We start from the raw sequence: 21525 nt of genomic DNA, 5'->3' as shown, positions 1-21525 counted from the left end.
GGTTCATTATTTCATAGTTCAGCCACCAACCAGGAACTGAAGAAAATAAATGCAGCTCGTTAGACTTTCTCACTGAGGTGCTGCTTGGGCAGGTAGAGAGAGGATGGGGGCAGTTCTGTGTGCATCAGGACTCGTGTCCTGTGGGCAGGAGTTCTTCCAGCTGTGGAAACGCTCTAAGGTCTCCTGTTGTTGTTCCAATCAAATCTGGAGCTCCTATCAACGACAGGCCTATTTAGAACTCTTCTTGCCTCTGGCAAGCTTGTCATTCTAGAGAAATAACCAAGTGCAAGTGACCAAACAGAATGGGTTAAAAGAAAGCCATCAAAAGCCTGAGGTGTATACTTTTTAATATTTTTAAACTAGCTACAAAATGTCAATCACGTCACAAACTGACAGGAGACAGAAGGAATTCCATATTACATGCGGCAACTACACTTAATCTCACAATTTAATCTAGATTTCATTCATGTAAGGTTATTTTTTCTTTGTTTTTTGTTTAAATTAATAACTCAGCTACTAAACATCGCAGTGATTTTGGTGTGCATAACTCTAGGTAAGCAACAGATAATTCTATCAATAACAAACCACATAGGGAGAAAGAGAGAGAGAGAGAGAGAGAGAAGCTAGAAAGATAAGAGAACCTTATAAAAATTACATTTCTCTGCAACATTTCATATGATAGCCATTCCCCCCCGAAAAAAGACCGCCTTTGAAAGCAGCAGACAAACTCTATATATATATTACACCTATTTCTTATTTGTTGTTGCTTTTAAATTTTGTGTGTGTGTGTGTGTGCATGTGTTGTTGTGGTTGTCCTTTCAGCCAAACGTTTAATTTGCTGGCAATGATTAAATAATAAGAGCCAAATCCATATCTGAATCCAAAATTAGGAAAAGGGGGAAAAGGAGGGAAGAAATAAGAAATGAACATGGCTGATAATAACCATATGTCACTGGAGAAGAAGAACTAGAGTGGCAGAACTGGAAACTTGCTGGTATAAGGTAGTCTGACAGTGTCCCAAGAGGAAGCATGCGCATTCGAAGTACATTTCCTTTATCATCAAGGATGTCGGTACTGCCATGGAAAGGTCTCGCTTAAGTTAGAGCCTAAAAAGTCTATTTTCTCATGCAATAACTGCATAAATCACATCACTTGTAAAAAAAAAAGTTGTTGTTTTAGTGCAATGCTTGTTATAAGTTATATAATTCCACATTGTCTAATCATGAACTCATAAGAACAGATGGCAGCAATGGAAAGGAACGGAGGGAACACCAAACTCTTAAAAGTGCTTTTTAAACAAGGTGATGCCCAAGAAAGGGCTTCTGGGAGTAGCTCTGTGGAATGTTAACAGTTTTACAAGAACAATACTGTAGAGTTCAAAGTTTAACAGCACGTTAAGCATTCCTACATTTTTTGTCATTCAGCAAAACATCATGAATTTTTATTTTTTTAAAAAATAACTCATCAACCAATAAACAGAAGAGGGAAGGGAAAACCTGGACAGACAGAAAGGAAGAAAGAAAACAGAACACATAAATCCCAACAAACAAACATCTTCATGAGTGATAAGCCATCCAATCAGTTACTATATACAACCTTTGGAAAGAAAAGAGATCTGGAAAAATAAAAATAATTTACAAGTATCATTTTTGGAAAGCTGACAACCGACACCGGACAACATTGACGACATGGGGGCAGAAGAAGGGCTGGTATGTGCCAGTGTGCAAACCTAGTTGGTAAATACCATGATGAAAGCAGGCGGGAGCTGCCCAGCGGGGCGCGGGTCCGGAGAAGCGGTCCCTGGGAGGGTTTAACCGCTGCCCAGCATCTTTGTGGCACGTTGGTTGGCCTCATCAATCCTGTTTTTGTTGGAAACAGCCTGAAGAGAAAGAAAAGGGAGGGCAGAGAATCCTTTTCAGCCTCAGTAGAGCCAGAGCTCTCCGAAAGTCCATTCTCGGGCCCCTGGTATTTGTCAGGTTGTTTCAGTTGCCCAGAAACCATAGGTCCATTTCGCACGACTTCAATGTTGCAAAAGGCTTGCAAATTGTAAACGCTACTAATTTGCAGTTATGCACGACATCGCACACAATCTGCCACACTCCTGAAACAGTCCCGCAAAAAGCGATTAGTTGTAGCGCTTAAAGGGAAATCGGGAAAAGTGGATTCACCCTCCGAAAAGCGCAACACTCTGGCAAACAATCTGCAACACTAGCGAAAAAGACCTGTGCGTTCCCATTGTTGCGGTTCCAGCCAATTCCCTCCCCCTGGCTCTCTCCTCCGAACTTCCGGCGAAGCGATCACCATTTTTCTTTTCTCGGAGCGAGTAGAAAGCAATGAACCGGCGAGCCTTCATTCACCCAGTGAGGCTTCTCCGGCTACAGTCCCTCCACAGAAGTGCTTTACAACTCCCCTAAGTCCCCAAGCTCAACACAGCCCCATTTGCAAGTTCCCTTTATTTTCAGCCGAAAAGCGCGCCTGTTCGGAGGGGGGATTTTTTTTTACTCGGGGGAGCGTGGCAACGATGACTCACCAGCTCACACGCCAGGTAGATGGATCTCTACGTTAGGAGGAATCAAGGCATATTTTCTTTTTTTTTAAACCCTGTTCTTAAGGGAAAGGGGCTTTTCGGGAGCATGATAACAGCCGCCCATTGGCTGTTCGTTTGATTGACGGCCAGGGGCGGGACAAAGCACAGAAAAAATCACTTCCTTTCTAGCAATTTTCGCGAGACCGGAAACCTGTGGGGAACGATTGAAGCGCTACTGGATTCCACTACAAAGGCAGGTATGCGTAACGCCGAGATAGCACTATTAAAAATAGCGTTTCTGCTTCAGGGACCAATTGGCAACATTGGTCCTTGTGCGGAAAGGGCCACAGTCTTTGACTTGGCGCTAAAGCAAGAAAGCGAACTCAACATATACTTTGTGGGAACTGGGGTTCAGAAAATTAAACACAGCCTATATCCCTTTTTTAAGAGCCTCTTATGGCTCAGAGTGGTAAGCGGCAGAAATGCTGTCTGTCCATGAAGTTGGGAGTTCAATCCCAGCAGCCGGTTCAAGGTTGACTCAGCCTTCCATCCTTCCAAGGTCGGTAAAATGAGGTCGGTAAAATGAGTACCCAGGTTGCTGCTGAGGGGGTAAACAGTAATGACTGGGGAAGGGAATGGCAAACCACCCCGTATTGAGTCTGCCATGAAAACGCTAGAGGGCGTCACCCCAAGGATCAGACATGACTCGGTGCTTGCACAGGGGATACTTTTACCTTTATATCCCTTTTTACTCCCAGCCCACCCATGAGAACCCAAATAATGTGGGAAAATAAAGCAGGCAGCTGGGAGGTAACAGGGGAGCCCAAGGACAGGGAGGGCAGGGAAGAGTGAGTCGGCGGGGGGGGGGTACGAATAAAGGAGGAAGGGAAAGAGCAATACATTTCCTAGAGTCAATCTACACATCTAACAATAATCTGAAAAGCATAGGCTTTCTGAGGAAAAAGAACAAACATTCCAAAGAGTTTGTGACAGTGCCCAGACTCGAGAATCTCCAGGCAAGAACTGGAGATTTCAAAGCTCTTAGAGTCCAATGCATGAATGAATCCCAACAAGATTTACAACACAAAAGCAGTTCTCCACAGAAAGGCAATGCAATTAGCACATCAGTTGGTTACTCTTTAAAGTCATATAGTAGTAACTATCTGCAGAATAAGGTAGTGTGGGGTGGAATGATACACTTTGGGGCCACAACCATTGGACAGAACCCAACTGGTTCTGACAGTATTCCAGCTGAGATTTTCCACCAAGCATCAGAAGCCCAGTGTTGGATTAGGAATGGGAGGTGCTTTTGTTTTCCTCCCCAGACATCTATCTGGTTGTATTTCCTTCTGTTCTCTGTCTGTCTCTTGCGCCCTCCTATCTTGATGCTCAGCAGCAGTAGAGGCCATTAAGACAGAAGTTAAACACAGTCTCTACTCTGCCTCTCTGCACACGTAATAGCCACAGTTAGGATCATTTGCTCATTTATTGATTGACTCCATTTATACCCTGGCTTTCTCTCTAAAGGGGAGCCAAACTAGCTGGCCATTCCTCCATTATATCTTTACAACATCCCTGTGAGGTAAGCCAGTCACCCAGTAAGCTTCCATGGCAGAGCAGGGATTGGAACGTGGGTCTTCCTATAACTGCTTTGCCACTTTGGCTCTCAGGTATGCCCTTCATCATCTGCAGCACAGGATGAACGAGAAAAGATAGAAAACAACGTGATGAAAATGCAGACCAAAGCCAATGATGCAGGTCCTGACAGCGGTTAAGACTGTCAGAGTAGCACTGGAGAGACCCAGCTTCAAAACCCCACTTGTGTCATGGGAGCTTTCTGGTTAACCTGGAGCCAGTCGCCTTCCCTAGCCTACCCTGCAGAGTCATTGTGAGGGTAAAATGGAGAATGATATAAGCCACTTTTGGGGACAAGGGCCGGGTATCAAGGAATTAAATCAATCAGGAGGAAGGCAGCATGAAACAAGTCACAGGACTGACTGGGCCAGCCCCAGCCGGCCCCCTCTCACCCCAGGAAAGCAACGGGCAGAAGTTGACCCCCCCCCAGCTTCCAATGTGACCAGAACCCCAGTCTGTAGCTTCGGCCGCCCTGTGGAAGGGATCCCTAGAACCCTCCCCTCCTCCCTAGCAACAGCAGCCCATGGACAGAGAACCCTCCCCTCCTCCTTAGCAACAGCAGCCCATGGACAGAGAACCCTCCCCTCCTCCCTAGCAACAGCAGCCCATGGACAGAGAACCCTCCCCTCCTCCCTAGCAACAGCAGCCCATGGACAGAGAACCCTCCCCTCCTCCCTAGCAACAGCAGCCCATGGACAGAGAACCCTCCCCTCCTCCCTAGCAACAGCAGCCCATGGACAGAGAACCCTCCCCTCCTCCCTAGCAACAGCAGCCCATGGACAGAGAACCCTCCCCTCCTCCCTAGCAACAGCAGCCCATGAACAGAGAACCCTCCCCTCCTCCCTAGCAACAGCAGCCCATGGACAGAGAACCCTCCCCTCCTCCCTAGCAACAGCAGCCCATGGACAGAGAACCTTCCCCTCCTCCCTAGCAACAGCAGCCCATGGACAGAGAACCCTCCCCTCCTCCCTAGCAACAGCAGCCCATGGACAGAGAACCCTCCCCTCCTCCCTAGCAACAGCAGCCCATGGACAGAGAACCCTCCCCTCCTCCCTAGCAACAGCAGCCCATGGACAGAGAACCTTCCCCTCCTCCCTAGCAACAGCAGCCCAAGGACAGAGAACCCTCCCCTCCTCCCTAGCAACAGCAGCCCATGGACAGAGAACCCTCCCCTCCTCCCTAGCAACAGCAGCCCATGGACAGAGAACCCTCCCCTCCTCCCTAGCAACAGCAGCCCATGGACAGAGAACCCTCCCCTCCTCCCTAGCAACAGCAGCCCATGGACAGAGAACCCTCCCCTCCTCCCTAGCAACAGCAGCCCATGGACAGAGAACCCTCCCCTCCTCCCTAGCAACAGCAGCCCATGAACAGAGAACCCTCCCCTCCTCCCTAGCAACAGCAGCCCATGAACAGAGAACCCTCCCCTCCTCCCTAGCAACAGCAGCCCATGGACAGAGAACCCTCCCCTCCTCCCTAGCAACAGCAGCCCATGGACAGAGAACCCTCCCCTCCTCCCTAGCAACAGCAGCCCATGAACAGAGAGCCCTCCCCTCCTCCCTAGCAACAGCAGCCCATGGACAGAGAACCCTCCCCTCCTCCCTAGCAACAGCAGCCCATGGACAGAGAACCCTCCCCTTCTCCCTAGCAACAGCAGCCCATGGACAGAGAATGAGACAGTCTTGGTGACAACCGGGCAACCTCCCTTTCCCCTGGTGCGTGAGCATCAGATATGGCAAGTAGGAATTCTCACCCACAACCTGAACTGGGACAGCCCAGACATCAGCTGACCACTTCATTCACGGCCGACATTATGGCTGCCGGCCTACGGGAAAGGTGCTGGGGGTCATCTTGGCACCCACAGGCCCCACGTGGAGGACCCCAGTATATAAGTAAGAGATCAAGACAATGCAGATTTCAGAGTCTGAACTGTAGTAACCAAGCATGGGGAGCCGAGAGTCAACTGCAAAGATTTCTTCAAGCTCAGAGCTGAGTCAAGCACATGAGTGTCTGAGGAAAGGGGGCATTCTGGTATACCGATATATCATAAACCTGAACAAAATCTTTTCTCCCCAACCCCCTTTTATTTGCTGACACAACTTAGAAGTTTCATTTCCAGTGGAGTCAAGGGCCATTGTCAAGCAGTGAGGGGCCGCCTCAAAGACTATGCCCCCCGAAGAGTGCTTCACTCACCCAGTTTGAACGGGCTGGTTATCCCTGGCCCTGGAGAGGTTGTCTGGCCTCAGCTTCTCAGTCCTCGTCGCTACCTGGTGGAACGAGCTCCCACAAGAGCTCTCAGTGCCAAGGGGCTGGCTGCAAAACGGAGCTCTTCCCGCAGGCTTTTGTAAATGGCTTCTTATACCCTCCAATGGGCCTCCCCAAGACTAACCCACCCCTGCTTTTGCTTTTTAAATTCTTAAATGTGTCATGTATGACGTAAACTGCCATGAGCAGGTACATACCAGGAGGGGTGGTAATAATAATAATAATAATACTAATAATAATAATAATAATAATAATAATAAATTAAATTAAAGTCCTTACCTTCTCCATAATCCTATCAATTTGGCGGTTCTGTGTGTCGATCTCATTGCCCATATCCAGGGCCATGTGACGGAGATTTCCAATCATACCACTGACTTGTTCCAGGTTTTCATCCATCTCACCTTCCCGGGCATCATTTGTTACCCTGTAGGTGAATAAAGAGCGAAGGTAAGACCATCCTTGTCACTTCTTGCGGATCCTATGAGCAGAATGATGGGACCAGGCAGTGGGCCATAACAGAGCGGCTGCCTCAGGGGCTGGGTCCAGTCACAAATCACTGGGTGCCTGAACAAGGCGTTAGGAAATTGCAAGCCGGGTGGGGGCTCCCTGAAGACTCAAAGGACCCCAGTGCTCACAGCCGCCAGGCTGGGTTTCAGTCTGCAACAGTAAGTCCTGAGCCAATACTTCTCTCCCCCCCTCCCTTTACATGGGGAGAGCAGATTTCTGCTTGCCCAAGGAGACTTATGGATCTCATAGGTCACCAGAATGCTCTGTGGGATCCAGTGTGCCCTGGCCACCCTGTGGATGTGTTGGTGGCACAGCCATCTAGCCAAAACCCAATGCCCTCTCTTCCCATCCTCAGCCAGTCCTTGAAGCTGGGAACTGGGATGGTGAGGGTGAGTTTGGTGGGAAATTTGTGGCGAAACCTCAAGAACATCTTGCAAGATGCTCTCGAGGGTTTATGAGACGGCAGTAAAGGTGATAGAGAATACTTTGCAGCCTCTGTTACTTCCACTTGCTCACACCCTGCTCAGTTATCTGTTCGATCCTTGATGTCCTTAGTTACAGGACCATCTGAAGAGAAACAATTGGACATTGCTGGGACATTTCCTGTCGTCCTGCCGTGATCTGTTGACTTTGCTATCTCATCCCATTTTGGGCTGCTTCCGTCAGCTCCCCTTAGCCAATGTGAACAGGATCCTGGCAGCTATTGGATCTGCCACATGCCCTCCCGCTCCCTGTGCAGGAGATTGTTAATCTGTCCCCAACTTCAGGGACCTTCCTGGAGAGATTGAAGGAGGCCATGCTTTGACTGCCTTTGAGAAAAGAAAAGAAAAAAAAAACAGACTAGTTCCATCTGATCCAGCCAACAAGCACCCAGTTTCACAGCTGCCTTGGACTGGTACCTCACAGAACAGCTACAAGGTTTCCTGGGGTAGAGGGACAAACATTGGCCTTTGCTCTCTTCCAATCTAGCTTCCAGCCTGGCTATGAGGTACAGGTGGCTCTGGGCATCTTCACAGATGAGCCCCATAGGCCGCTGGATCATCAGGATCGGCTGTTACCCCACAGAATCTGGAGGGAGGCCTTTAAAGGCCCCACCAAACAGCTGATCCTCGCCCCCCCCCCCCAAGGCCCCAGGCTGCAGGCCATGATTGGCCCCGAGTGGAGATAATTCACCAATTGGGGAAAAAGCAGTCCAGTTTTGCTATCAGCTGCTGGGCAGACCCCTCAGACTGCCTTTTTCCTATCCCGAAGCCCTATGGCCTCCTTCTTTAAGAAGTGAGTCGTCAGCCCCACAGCTTGTATCCTATATATACGGAACAATGATGTTTTAGGATCTCGGGGTTCTCATTAAAATGTGATGCTGAGGCTGATGCAGGTAGAAACTACCAAATACCCAAATCTTGTTAACTTCATGCAGGGAAGCTACTAGAGATATGCGGATAAGCTACTAGCCGTTTGTTAACTTCATGTGGATAAGCTACTAGCTGTTTGGCAGCAGCAGCAAAACCTCATCCCTGAGGTCAGGTCTTGGCTATGTCTCCACCACCAACATCCTGGAGTTCCTCTTGTTCCATAAAATAAATGCTCTGCTAGGAATTCCTGCAAATGCTTTGCTTGCACTGTGCTTCCAAGGGGGCACCTCACAAATATGGAGAAATGTGCCCTGAGCATCAGGTCAGGATAGAATAGTCTCCTGCGCTGCCACCGAGGGGGCAGGAGGGGCTCTGTTTTCCCACATGCAAGCAGCACGTCTTGGGCCTGCAATGTGACTTCTTGCTCCAAGGAGCCCCAAGGAACTAGAGGTGGGGAGAAAGCAGAAACGGAAGGAGGAAAGGGGTTGGAGCTGGAGTCAGGAAAATAGGTACCTGGCCTCCCTCCAGTTTCCTTCGTTTTGTCCGGAGGAATGGATTAACAGCAGATCTTTTCACAAGTGCTCAACTAGGCATGGAGCAGGGATTACTTGGGGGAGTGGGGGGGCCTATGAATTTCCGGCATTGGGCAGGGGGTTGGACTAGATGACCCTTGAGGTACCTTCCAGCTCTGCATTTCTCCACTGCAGCCCTGAAGGTCCATGCCCACGTTGGCGTGGAACATCCCTGGACATTTTTACAACAGTTGGACCCTGGCCACCAAGCAACAGACATGCACAGCGGGGACCATATGGGAATCTTCTAAATATGTCAGCGACAGGAAAGAAGGAGGGAGCCCTCACCTGCGGATAAATCCACCGCTGATGGCCATCTGTTCTCGCTCGTCCACCACGCGGGCAGGCTGGCTGGCTACCACGCCATCTTGGTTATTGCCCCAGGCTTTTTTATAAGCATCACTTGACTTAAGCCTATACAAGAACAGAAGGTGAGTAACCAAGCATGGGGAGCCAAGAGTCAACTGCAAAGATTTCTTCAAGCTCAGAGCTGAGTCAAGCACATGAGTGTCTGAGGAAAGGGGGCATTCTGGTATACCGATATATCATAAACCTGAACAAAATATTTTCTCCCCTACCCCCTTTTATTTGCTGCCACAACTTAGAAGTTTCATTTCCAGTGGAGTCAAGGGCCATTGTCAAGTTAGCAAAATAATTTTTTCCATGGCTGGCTTTTAGGAAAAAATAAAAAGAATGGGAAACACAACTAGCCAGGACAGTCACCTGCATCTCATGACACAGAACAGAGAGGACAGACTGCCAAGACAGACACGAAAATGAAGTTGCCAAGGGTAGTACGTACATCACGTCACAGCCACACACTCGCCTTAGATTCCAAGAACAAAAGGCACAGAAAGATCTGGACCCATTTCCACTCCCGGGCCATGCCCTGGGCTCTTGGCATGGCACAAGGCAACATTCAACTCCTGGCTGGTTAGAAGTCAGAGCAATTGGGCAGGAAACGGGATTAATATATCGGTACCTCACAACAGTTAGCCATACATCCAGAGTTGATGTACAAACCTCTGTCCACAGAGACAAAAAGTAAAACTGGGCCATAGTGGGATGAGCGCAGGAAAAAGAACAGGGAAACCAAAAGGAAACACAAGCTTGTGTAGCAGATTAGCATCAGAAAGGGAAATCCCTCTAAATGTTCTTCATGCGCCAGCTACAGGCATGAAAAAGAAGTTAAGCATTCTCAGGAAGCATAGCTGCTCTAGTGCTGTGGCATTCTTTTAATGCGCTAGCGGAAACAGCCTCTACGGGTGAGCAAGGCGCAGGCAAAAATGGATCATCGGAAACCTTGACCACCTCCAGCATTAGGCTGGGGGAAGAGCCTCAAAGAGAGGCTGTCTCAACGGCGGGGGGCGGGGGGCGGGGGGCGGGGGGGGAGCCACCTTTGACGGAGCCACCACAGAGAAATTAAAACCCAGGCATACCAGCAGTGACCGGCCGTGTTGTGCAGCAGACGAGAGGGTTGTTTGAGAACGGCAACTATCTGAGATTACAAAAGGGACAGAAGCTCATTTAGGGATGCCAACCTCCAGGTGGGGCCTGGGGACCTCATGGAATTACAGGGAAATCGGTTCTGCTGGAGAAAATGGCTGCTTTGGAGGGGGGACCCTGTACTATCCCACACTGAGGTCCCTGCCTCCCCCAGCTCCACCCCCCCAAAAAAAAATCTCCAGGGGTTTCCCAGTCTTGATCGGCCAACCTACCCCCCCCCCCATCCTCTACCCTACCCTACCCATGGACTTGTTTTTGGAAAGGCTCTTGTGATAGACTACTGTCGACCAGGTTTCTTTGGTTTGCACAGACTTGTAAATAAAAACCACCTTGCTAGACTGAGGCAGATGTGAATTCTTCAGGAGAACGAGAGAACTCTGAAATGTTACCATTTCTCTCCTTTCCTAAAGGCTCTGGAACTGGACAGGGCCTGTCTTGACTGTTATCAAAGGCCACTTGACCAAAGATATTAAACAGACGTCGTTGAGAACATGGTTTTAGACATGCTGTTACCTCCCCTGAACTCGGCAACACGAAGCAATAATGGCTCATTTGTTGCTGTTTGAAGTTGGCAGTGAGCTCAATTAAGCAGAATGGGGATTATTTTTGAGTCATAGGCTTGGGATTTACATTCTGTAGCTGCCATTTTGAGCCTGCTGGTTTGGAAGGGAGGCCCCAAAAACCAAACATGGCATCCAGGAGGGTTTATTATGCAGTAAACAAACAAGTGTCAAGTTGAACGTGGGATTAATCAGATAAGTAACTCTGGATTTTATTGCTAGCTGGACTTTTGCACAAAGTGTGGAAGCAGCTGGCATGTTTTAACTTGTTCTGTCTGCACAGCAGTCAGATATTTGAAGCTTTCTTTAGACATTGGGTTGGGTACTGTGGAAGAATTGTTGACTTTAACTGAAGAGATCTGAGTTCAAATCCACCATGGAGCTCTTCCGCCAGGCATTTGGCTGAGGCCGGGGGGAGGGGAGTAACCAGAGTTATCAACCGTGGGTCCCACCCTAGTTATGTGTTGAGATTAACCCCTGGGTTTACACCATGTAGGGACACTGTATTGATCCCTAGGCCAGAATAGCAGAGCTGGGACTCAGAGATTTATTGTTATTTTAATCTTTATTGGTGGATTCATAGGGTTTTATTGTGATTGTATTGGTTTTATATTGTAAACCGCCACGAGATGGCAATTGCCATGAGTGGCAGCATATACATTGAAGTATATATATATATATATATATATATATATATATATATATATATATATACAGAGAGAGAGAGAGAGAGAGAGAGAGAGAGAGAGAGAGAGAGAGAGTGGTAAGAGTGGTAAGGCAGCAGACATGCAGTCTGAAAGCTCTGCCCATGAGGCTGGGAGTTTAATCCCAGCAGCCAGCTCAAGGTCAACTCAGCCTTCCATCCTTCCGAGGTCGGTAAAATGAGTACCCAGCTTGCTGGGGGGTAAACGGTAATGACTGGGGAAGGCACTGGCAAACCACCCTGTATTGAGTCTGCCATGAAAACGCTAGAGGGCGTCACCCCAAGGGCCAGACATGACTCGGTGCTTGCACAGGGGATACCTTTACCTTTGTTGTTGTTACGTGCAAAGTGGTGTCCGACCCATCACGACCCCATGGACAATGATCCTCCAGGCCTTCCTGTCCTACATTTACCCTTACCATATGTATGTATGTATGTATGTATGTATGTATGTATGTATGTATGTATATGAATGAATGAATGAATGAATGAATGAATGAATGAATCTTTAACCAAGATTAAATTGTGTGAGAATGACTCACACCCTACCTGACTGGCTTCCTGGGGTCATAGGACCCTAATAGGAAGTGGCCACTCTCTCATGGAGGGCCAATGGGAGGCCCGCCCTGCCCCCAGCCTCTGGAAGAAGAGCTGGTCTGTTCTGTTGGCCCATTTCCCAAGGAAAGCCTGGCCAGACAGCAGGGTGGCTGTGAGGGAGGGAGGCTAGCCTTTGGGAGGTCCTCCACACAACCTTCTTGGGGGGTGGGGGGACATGGGAGATCCAGCAAAGGCTGTCTGCCATCCCCGTAGGAACCAGGGTGGCCTTTGGGCACTCCTTTGTGCACCTGGTTGAGTGGGTATGTGTGCAAGAGATGGGAGGGGGAGTCTTTTTCCTTCCTTCCTTCCTTCCTTCCTCCCTCCCTCCCTCCCTCCCTCCCTCCCTCCCTCCCTCCCTCCCTTCTGTCTGTCATCCTGCCTCCCTCTTTTCCTTCCTTCCTTCCTTCCTTCCTTCCTTCCTTCCTTCCTTCCTTCCTTCCTCCCTCCCTCCCTCCCTCCCTCCCTCCCTCCCTCTCTCCCTCCCTTCTGTCTGCCATCCTGTCTCCCTCCCTCTTTTCCTTCCTTCCTCCCTCCCTCCCTCCCTCCCTCCCTCCCTTCTGTCATCCTGCCTCCTTCTCTCTTTTCCTTCCTTCCTTCCTTCCTTCCTTCCTTCCTTCCTTCCTTCCTTCCTTCCTTCCTTCCTTCCTTCCTTCCTTCCTTCCTTCCTTTTCTTTCCCTCTGTGGTTGGGAATTAGTTCTTTCCTTCCTTTTTTCTTTTGTTCTCCCTCCCTGCATCTTTCTTTTTTTCTTCTTTCCTTCCTCTTCCTTTCTTTCTTGTTTCTTTTCGTCTCCCTCCCAGCTCCTTTATCCAAGAGAACTGATGCCTGGAGATCAATTGTTACTCCTGAAGATCTCCAGGCCCCCACCTGCAGGTTGGCAACCCAGCTTCCTGCTCATGGAGAAGGAGAGGGGATCAGACCTGGCCCTTGAGATTAGAGTCTGCTACTCTTTAACCATTTTCCTGTGCTGGGTCCCAAGTTTGTGCAGGGAGCAAGGGGAGGAGGACCAGCCCCCAGGAAGGACACGGTGCAGGCAGAATAGGACCCACGTATGTCTCGGTGCAACGGGCTTTACTCCTGGTTCAGCCCCACAATACTCTGGCTAACTTTCAGCTACTAACTGTCTTTCAACCTACTTAACCAGAATGTTCTAGTGGGGGAGGGAACTGAACAATTCTATATGATGTGCTGAGCTTCAGGGAAAGTATGAGACTGAAAATATGGGAGAATACAATTTTTCTTTCTTTATGCTGCTAAAGAGTGTAATCTCATTTTTAATTTCATTGGTTGGATTGAGTGACTCAGCAGGCCTGGACAAGGGTACTACATCACAGAGTGTGTCCAGGTGGCATTGAATGGGATCCTTCTACCATTTTCCTACTGCAGGCTTCATGCCAGGCTGCAGGCTAGAGTTTGAGCCAGGGCAGGCTGCCCTGCCTCTTCCTGCTCCCGCATGGGGGAGCATTTGGCCCGGCGCACCTCGTCCGCCCTGAATTCGTGCTCCCACACAGGAGCCGGACCAACGAAGTTCCCAGTGTGGAAATGGTCTCTGTGCCCTCTGTGTTGCCTTTCTTCAGATGAATTTCCATAGAGATGTGTGCCTCTGCCAGTCTATATTGTAGGTATGATAACCTCATTCCCCCCCCCCCCAATATGCTGGATGAGCTGGCCACCTGTGACATGGTAGATCAGGCTTTCCTTTTGACTGCAACCTGAACATGAACTGGATCTACTTCAATAAATATAAATGTACATGTTTTGCAATATCCTTCTTGGAGGATTTATTTACTGCACTCAGGATCACCCTTCCATGACCGCACCTAACTCTGCTTTCTTAATAGTTTCCCGGTGCATTTATCTCTGTTCAACTGCAACAGAGAGCCCCAGTTTCAAGTGTTATGATGATGAATGCCAGTGAAAACAGGAATAGCCGGAGCCAGACTGGAGCAGCCTCCCTCTTCCTCAGCTGCTGGGCACTCAGCAAACTCCCGGCTGCTCGTTTTGGAAAGAGGGATTTTTTAAAGCTTCTTTCTGAAACTATCTGGCTAGATTGATGTTAGGGGTCTCCACAATGAATCCATGGGAAAAGTCTCAGGGGGGTGCATTTCCCATCAGGAGGTGTCAGGCCAGTACTCTGTGACGGGTGCCTCTGGAAAGGCAGATTGTGGCACCAGGACACGCGGAAGCCACGTCACAATCATACGGACTGTCTTGTCCGCACAGAGAAATTCCGGAAGGTGAATGTGACGTGAGGAAATGGCAACATCCACTTGTCAACAATCTTTATTGACCAGAGATCACCTAGAATTGCAGGAAATCTCCTGCACTAGCTGCAGGTCAGCAGCCCTAATTTAGCAGCTTTCCAAATAGCTTACACTGTAAGAAAATTTATTTTAAAGCTTGTTCCCCCCCCCTTTTTATTTGATTGTGGGAAGTTGGAGATTATAAAAAATCGAGAGCCTAGGGATTCCCAGCCAGGGGTCCACAGATTCCCAGGGGTCCGCAGCAGTTCCGGGGGGGGGGGCACAGCCTTTCCCCTCCTGCCTTAATCAACTTGGCCCCAAGCTAAGGAACTGGCTGCCTATGTTCAGAGGGCTTGGTGGGCCGGCTGTGGCTATGAACATCAAAGGGGGGGGGAGTCGTGCCATAGTATGGGGTCTCTGGACTGTCTGATCAGCTTCTCCCTTTCTTTCCGGTCTACGTGAGGTGGAGCTGCCATAGTGGCAGTAAACATGGGGAGAGGGAGCAAAAGGAAGGTCACTTCTGGTGACATGTCATGTTGAAGGTGTGGCCAGTGAAAATCACTTCTGGGGGTCCTCAAAGCCTGAGCATTTATTTCAGGGTCTCCTTCCCAGTCAAAAGGTTAAGAAAGGTTGGCCTCGAGGGAGGGGTCTAGTAGTTGCCTCAAAGCCGCCATTAGGGTTGTGTGCTTTGGTGTGGTTCGGCCGCCAGCACCGTGGCGTGCCAGCTGGGGGCCACAGAGCTCTGCGCCTGCATGCAGCTGCTGCTGCCGCCACCCCTCCCCTTCCCTCCCCGCCGCAGTGCTGGCCTCCTCCGAGGTGGCCGAACCGTGCCAAAGCGCAGAACCCTAGCCGCCGTAGCTTCCTCCAATTTCAGAGCTTCTTCCACTTTGTGAGATGAAGGGGTTCTTTGGCCAGGGTTCTGTGTGGGCCACCATTCAGAAGTATTCTTTTAAGGAATGGCTTCCCCATTATGGACCATGAAGCCAAGGCCGAATTGCCTCCCCCCAGGACGGGTTTCAGTGTGAGTGGAAGTCAGAGTGCCCTCAGCCCGACACCCTTTGGCACTTCGTCCCCAGCACAGATTGCACTTGGTCCTGGGCAAATGCCCTTTGGCCTTGGCTTCACGGTGTTGCGTGGAGGGCGTTACAACCAGGGATGCTGCCCAGATTCAGAACCACCTCCCGGTTTGGTGATGGGGTTCCTTTAGAGGACCCTTTCAGGGTGAGAGTAATTCAACCATCCAAGATCTGTGTGAAAGGGCAGCCTGGGAGTTTGACACGCGAGCTACTCCGCCAGAGGGCCCGGCTGACTCAATGAAACCTGAATGGGAAGGCTGTAATAAACCAACTGTAACATATGCTGTGGATTTGTACACATACATATATATAGATGCCATTTTGGGTTGCGTCCTTTCAAGTGCATTTCAAGTCATTCTTCCATGCAGTTACTTAATGCATGCTGAAAGCTGCTGTCCGTCAAAAAGCCTCTTCCTTCAAGGGCACATTCTCACTTTGAAGTCTGCACATCACATTATGCTGCATTTTCGTTTTAAGGCAATTGCATGCAACCAAAGCCGGCACATTTCAACATTTCTACGTGGTGTACGCTCTGTCTGTCTGGGACACGGCTAGCGACATGTGTCCAGTTTTTTGCACCGTTTTATACAAATTTCCTAGAGCAAAATTTCGGTTTCCTCAACCAAGAAGCCACAGCCTCTCTCCACGTCTTTGGAAGAACCATGTCTATGGAGAGAGGCAGTGGCGCTTCTCCCCAATCAATTTCTGCTCCAAATGATCTCTTGGTGAAATTTTAAGCCATTAAGTTATGGCTAACAAAGTCGCTCCCTTTAAGGCTCTCCAGGAACATGTTTTCTGATAGCACTGTGATTTTTAAAGGTCAAGCGATCATGTAGTACACGCTCTGTAAAATGTTGAAATTCTCATCATTCCAGTGCTCACTGTGGTATGCCTGATTTTAATGCATCTACGGGAATCCCGCTGAGTTGTCTACACCAGCAGTTCCCAAACAATTAACCCACAAGCCACTGTTGATCTTGGGGGCGACAGCAAGTGCTTCACAACGTCTCCGTGGAACCACCTCGGCCCAGCCGAACGTGGTTCACAAGAGGGCCACTTTCCCCTTCGCCGCTGAACTGAGGCCCCACCCGTTCCGCTGTCAGCGTTCACATTTCCAAGCGACATCAGTTCTGGCCGAGACGCCAATCACGAGATGGGTGGCGGTCACCAAAGCGGGTCCTCTGTGGTTGAGAATCTGAAAGCTGACAGTTGGGAGCGGAGGAATTTGAGAGGCCAGACACGAGTGGTTTGTTGGTCCTTGGGAACCGCTGGTCTACACTTATGAGATGAAGGCATCGGAACCGGAGCTGTTCTCTCTGCATGCCACATGCTCATCCTGCCCAGGTGCCTGGAGCAAGGATGAGCGTCACAAGGCTCTGAGCTTCCGGTCAGCCTTGGGTGCTCCAGAGATCAGGCAGGCAGGCAAGCACCTACTTGTTACAAGGACAGGCACAAAGGCCACAGAATTTTCCTAGGTCCGTCAAATTCTTTTCTGCTTCCTTCATGTCCTTATTGATTTGGTCCATTCCCTCTTCGATGCGCTCCAGTTGTTCTGATTAAACACCAAGTATAATATCCCCACAGTATGAAGCAGATGGAAAGGGACAAAGGAAAAAAAAGACAAAAAAAATAAAACTTGAGACATTCACTCATGACAAAGAACTGGACATCATAGAGCACAGGGCGGTACCCAGTACCTACTTGTTACAAGGACATATGAAGAGGCCGCAGCATTTCCCTAAATCTTTTAAATTTTTCTCGGCCTCCTTCATGTCTTGGTTGATATGGTTCATGCCTTCTTCAACACGGTCGAGTTGTTCTGGTCAGGACAAAGGGATGACAGGATGGAATGAATTGCATTTTTGTTCGTAGCTGTTGGCTTGTCTTTGATAGGATGCGAAAGGAGAAGATGGATGAAGAAACAGAATTATGACAGCATTTCAATGCAATAATCGAAGCCAAAGCATTGAAGCAAGAGTGGAAGCAAACCTAGAGGAGGTTCTTGATCAGTGTGATAAAACATAGACATGTTCACAGAGGAGCCGTGGAATGAGCTGGACTCTATGAATTAGAAAGAAAAGGTGACGGAAGAGTTGCCACCAACCCCTCCAAGCTGAGAAAATATAATTCAACATCTCCAGCTACTAAAACATCAAAGAAAAGATATATTACATTATGTTTATGTACATTGCTAAAAAAATTTCAATGGATTCTTTCCATGGGAAAATCTTGACAGAACTACCACAAATGCCTTTGATGGTGATGAAAAATGGAATTGGATAGATCTGAGAGTTGGTGGAAAAGTTTATTGTTAACAATGGTGTTAAGAATGGATATGAGTTGTTGAGTTAAGATCCATGTCCAGATACAAACTTTTTTCAAAGACCGAGGCTCTTCAGATCTGAATTTTTGGCCATGGTCCATCTCTAAAGGAGAGAAGACTGTGGGTCTTATATCTCAGTCACTGACATCGGTGTAGGCCAGGAATAACCCCAGGGGAGTTACCCAGAAATCACATTCAACGGCCAATGAAGGGGACAGAGACAAACTTTAGAGGATTTTAGCACCTACGAAACTGGAGGCTACATGCTGTTTTGTTGATGAATCACTAACCACATGGTGACTCCCAGGACATCATGGGTTCAATGTAATTCCTTTGAACTTTAATGGAGTTATACCTGACCTGCATCATTACAGACAGAAAGATTAACAGGGGGGTTGGATGTAGACAACAAGTGACCCTCAGGAACAAATAGTCTCACTTGCTCCGACTTGGGGTTATATATAAAATATGTATATCCCTCCAATTTGGGCATATATTTTCATAAGTGATTGTGAGAAATGTCTTGTTGGTTTTTTTTTTCTTCCAAAAGTTGTGTTCAGAAGCCCAATGCTGCAGCCAGCTTGCGTATGCAATCCAGCTGCCGGCATCGAGGGGCTTCACGTTCCTTTCGTCCCAGTCTTTTCATTGTCATGGGCAAGGTCACCAACAGCTTCCCCTAAGCTCCACTCTGCAGGAACAGCTACAGAATTGGTGGCCAAGTAGGAAAGAAACATTTGGACCAAATCCCAGCCCCACAGGAGAGAGGAAAAAGAAAGAAGGAATATTAGTCTCAAGCACAGTCTGCCCTTATTTTCTGCACAGGAACCTAAAGAAGACAGATCCACTTCCCTGGGAATGGGGAGAAAACAGCACAAGTCACAAACATGAAAGGTGTGCAGTCCTTGACATTAGAGGGTTTGGAAAGAAGGGGAATCGTGACAGCCCTGTGGCTTCAGGAAGGGCTGCTTCTTTTCGTTTTTTCCAAATCTCTGTATGGAAAGTGATGGACTACAAAAACATATTTTTCATACAGAGAGTTAAAAGAGTTAAAAGAGGAAGAAAGCAGGTGCTGGTGTTGTGACAGGGAGAGAGCTGACTTTGTACACATGTGGTGGGAATGTCCTAGAGCACTTTTATACGGGTACAAAGTGGTTTAAATTATATCAAATAGCCTTAAAATAAAGTTACCATCTAATCCAGAAAATATATTAGTGAATTATTTTCCATAAATACAATCAGAGCAATTCTCTATAGTACTTCGTATACTAACATTAGCAAGACTTAATTTTGCCAGATATTGGAACAAAAAGAAATCTCAAGTCTTAGTCACTTGGTTTAATAACGTCAATGAGGCTTACTTATTAATCTAATTAACATATATTCAGAATAATAAAGATATGGGAAAGTTAGGTCTAATGTGGAACCAGGCACTCTCCAGAAAGAGGGGTTTACTTGGGAAGATCAGTCATGATAAAGTTCCTGAATGCGTTGATGGGGAGGGAGGGGGGAGACCATAAACAATGTCCTGGTTGTTGAGAGGTTGTCATTGTGAAGGGTACATTAATGTTGGGAAAGTTTCCTTTTTAAAAAAATGCTTTTTTGAAGGGGGGATTAGGTGCATGTTTTATAATTAGGACTTAGGTTGTGAGGTATTAGAAGAAGAAGAAGAAGAAGAAGAAGAAGAAGAAGAAGAAGAAGAAGAAGAAGAAGAAGAAGAAGAAGAAGAAGAAGAAGAAGAAGAGTTGGTTCTTATATGCTGCTTTTCCCTACCCGAAGGAGGCTCAAAGCGGCTTACAGTCGCCTTCCCGTTCCTCTCCCCACAACAGACACCCTGTGGGGTGGGTGAGGCTGAGAGAGCCCTGATATCACTGCTCGGTCAGAACAGTTTTATCAGTTCTGTGGCAAGCGCAAGGTCACCCAGCTGGCTACATGTGGAGGAGTGGGGGAATCAGAAGAAGAAGAGTTGGTTCTTATATGCTGCTTTTCTCTACCCAAAGGTGGCTTACATTCACCTTCCCTTTCCTTTCCCCACATGCCCCAAGGTCACCCAGCTAGTTGCATGTGAGGAAGCGTGGAATCAAACCCAGCTTGCCAAATTAGAAGTCTGCACTCCTAACCACTACATCAAGGAGGAACAAAAGACCCAAGACCCTGGAGAGTGGCTGACAGGCAGAACAGACAATGTTGGTGAGTGGTGTCATCAAGACCCTTTTGGATCCTGGCAGAAACATTTTAGCTAAGAAATTCATAAATGTAATCAGGACAATGTTAAAATCAGTGAGGTGGGGGAGAAAAGCAATATCTTTGAGAGCGGTAGCTTTATTAGTATTCCAGTATAGAGGTCAGTATCAGAAATTTAGGCACCCCATAGTGAAAGGGGAAGAAATTTTAAAAAGCAGGTGGGGGAAGCCCCCATGGAGTGAGTTATTTATATATTAGGCACAGAGCAAGGGCAATAAACAAGACAAATTAGAACTAATATTGCAGCAGAGCAGACCCAACATAATAGGCAACACTGAGGCTCAGTGGGACAAGTCTCATGGCTGGAATGCTACCAGTTGTGGGGAATAATTTATATGGGAGGAAGAGGCCAAGTAAGAAAGGGGGAAGAGAGGCACGGGATGTCAGGAATGACTATTGTGAGAAGACCCATGATTTTTATCTTGGAAATTAAGCTGAAAACAGTTGGGTGAAAACTGGAAATGGAAAAAATAGCAGAGATGTCTTGGTAGGAGGCTATTGTAGACTAACATGTCAGGCGGAATATTCGGATGATCTTTTTCTACTACAAATGGTTAAACTTTCAAGGAGATCTAGTAATGTGGTGGGGGGATTTCAACCTCGGCAAAGGCTGCTTGGTGGCAACTCCCATGTAGTCAGTTTTATTGTTCAAAAGATAGATGATACAACAAGGGAGTCAGCTATATTAGATCTAATTGTAACCAGTAAAGAAGTTTTGGTTTATGGCATGAAACAGGTAGGTTTCTCTCGGTCGCAGTGACCGTGTTCTCTTGGCGTCCGAGAGTCTGACATTTAATCAGAAACAAAAAACTAGCTGATTTTATTACATCAATTATTCAATTATTTAATTAGCTTAGTGATTTTGAGTAAATTAGTACAATTTAGTAAATTTTAGTAAAGTACTTGGTCAGATACACTAAACGACAAGAAAGATGGCTAGGAAATAATTTTAAAATGGGATACTCTGAAGGCACATTATAAATAGTTCCAATGAAGTGGAGGAATGGAAGATGTCAAAAGAAGCCCGTTTGGTGTAGTGGTTAGGAGTGCAGACTTCTAATCTGGCAAGCCAGGTTTAATTCTGCACTCCTCCACATGCAGCCAGCTGGGTGATCTTGGACTTGCCATGGCGCTGATAAAGCTGTTCTGACCGAGCAGTGATATCAGAGCTCTCTCAGCCTCACTCACCTCACAGGGTGTCTGTTGTGGGGAGAGGAAAGGGAAGGCGACTGTAAGCTGCTTTGAGACTCCTTCGGGTAGAGAAAAGTGGCATATAAGAACCAACTCTTCTTCTGTTAAAGAAATCCTAAGTAAGATTTTAAAGGGATCTGTTCACAAAACAGAAAAAAAGAAAAAATAGCCAAGAAGTGGATGGAGAAAATTTTAAAAATCTAACTTCTAGAAAGAGCTCATGCTTGCCAA

General features: G+C 47.7%; 1 protein-coding gene across 2 annotated transcripts in view; it reads right to left on the bottom strand.

Annotated features, from left to right (window-relative positions):
• Window positions 1-330: 330 nt before the first annotated feature.
• SNAP25 (synaptosome associated protein 25) overlaps window positions 331-21525 on the bottom strand; it is a 73669-nt gene continuing 52474 nt past the window's right edge. Inside the window, exons 5-8 of one of the 2 annotated variants that reach the window (XM_077315872.1) lie at window positions 17241-17358; window positions 9144-9269; window positions 6704-6848; window positions 331-1879 (exon numbers count right to left, since the gene is read on the bottom strand). In XM_077315872.1, coding sequence (XP_077171987.1) covers window positions 1811-1879; window positions 6704-6848; window positions 9144-9269; window positions 17241-17358 — 458 coding nt within the window. In that variant the 3' untranslated portion in view covers window positions 331-1810. Of the gene's footprint in view, window positions 1880-6703; window positions 6849-9143; window positions 9270-16973; window positions 17092-17240; window positions 17359-21525 lie in introns of both variants that reach the window. The other variant, XM_077315863.1, reaches the window with a different exon arrangement.

Source organism: Paroedura picta, chromosome 1, assembly GCF_049243985.1.
Source record: "Paroedura picta isolate Pp20150507F chromosome 1, Ppicta_v3.0, whole genome shotgun sequence".
NCBI classification, from domain to species: Eukaryota; Metazoa; Chordata; class Lepidosauria; order Squamata; family Gekkonidae; genus Paroedura; species Paroedura picta.
This window is presented reverse-complemented; position numbering and strand designations above follow the sequence as displayed.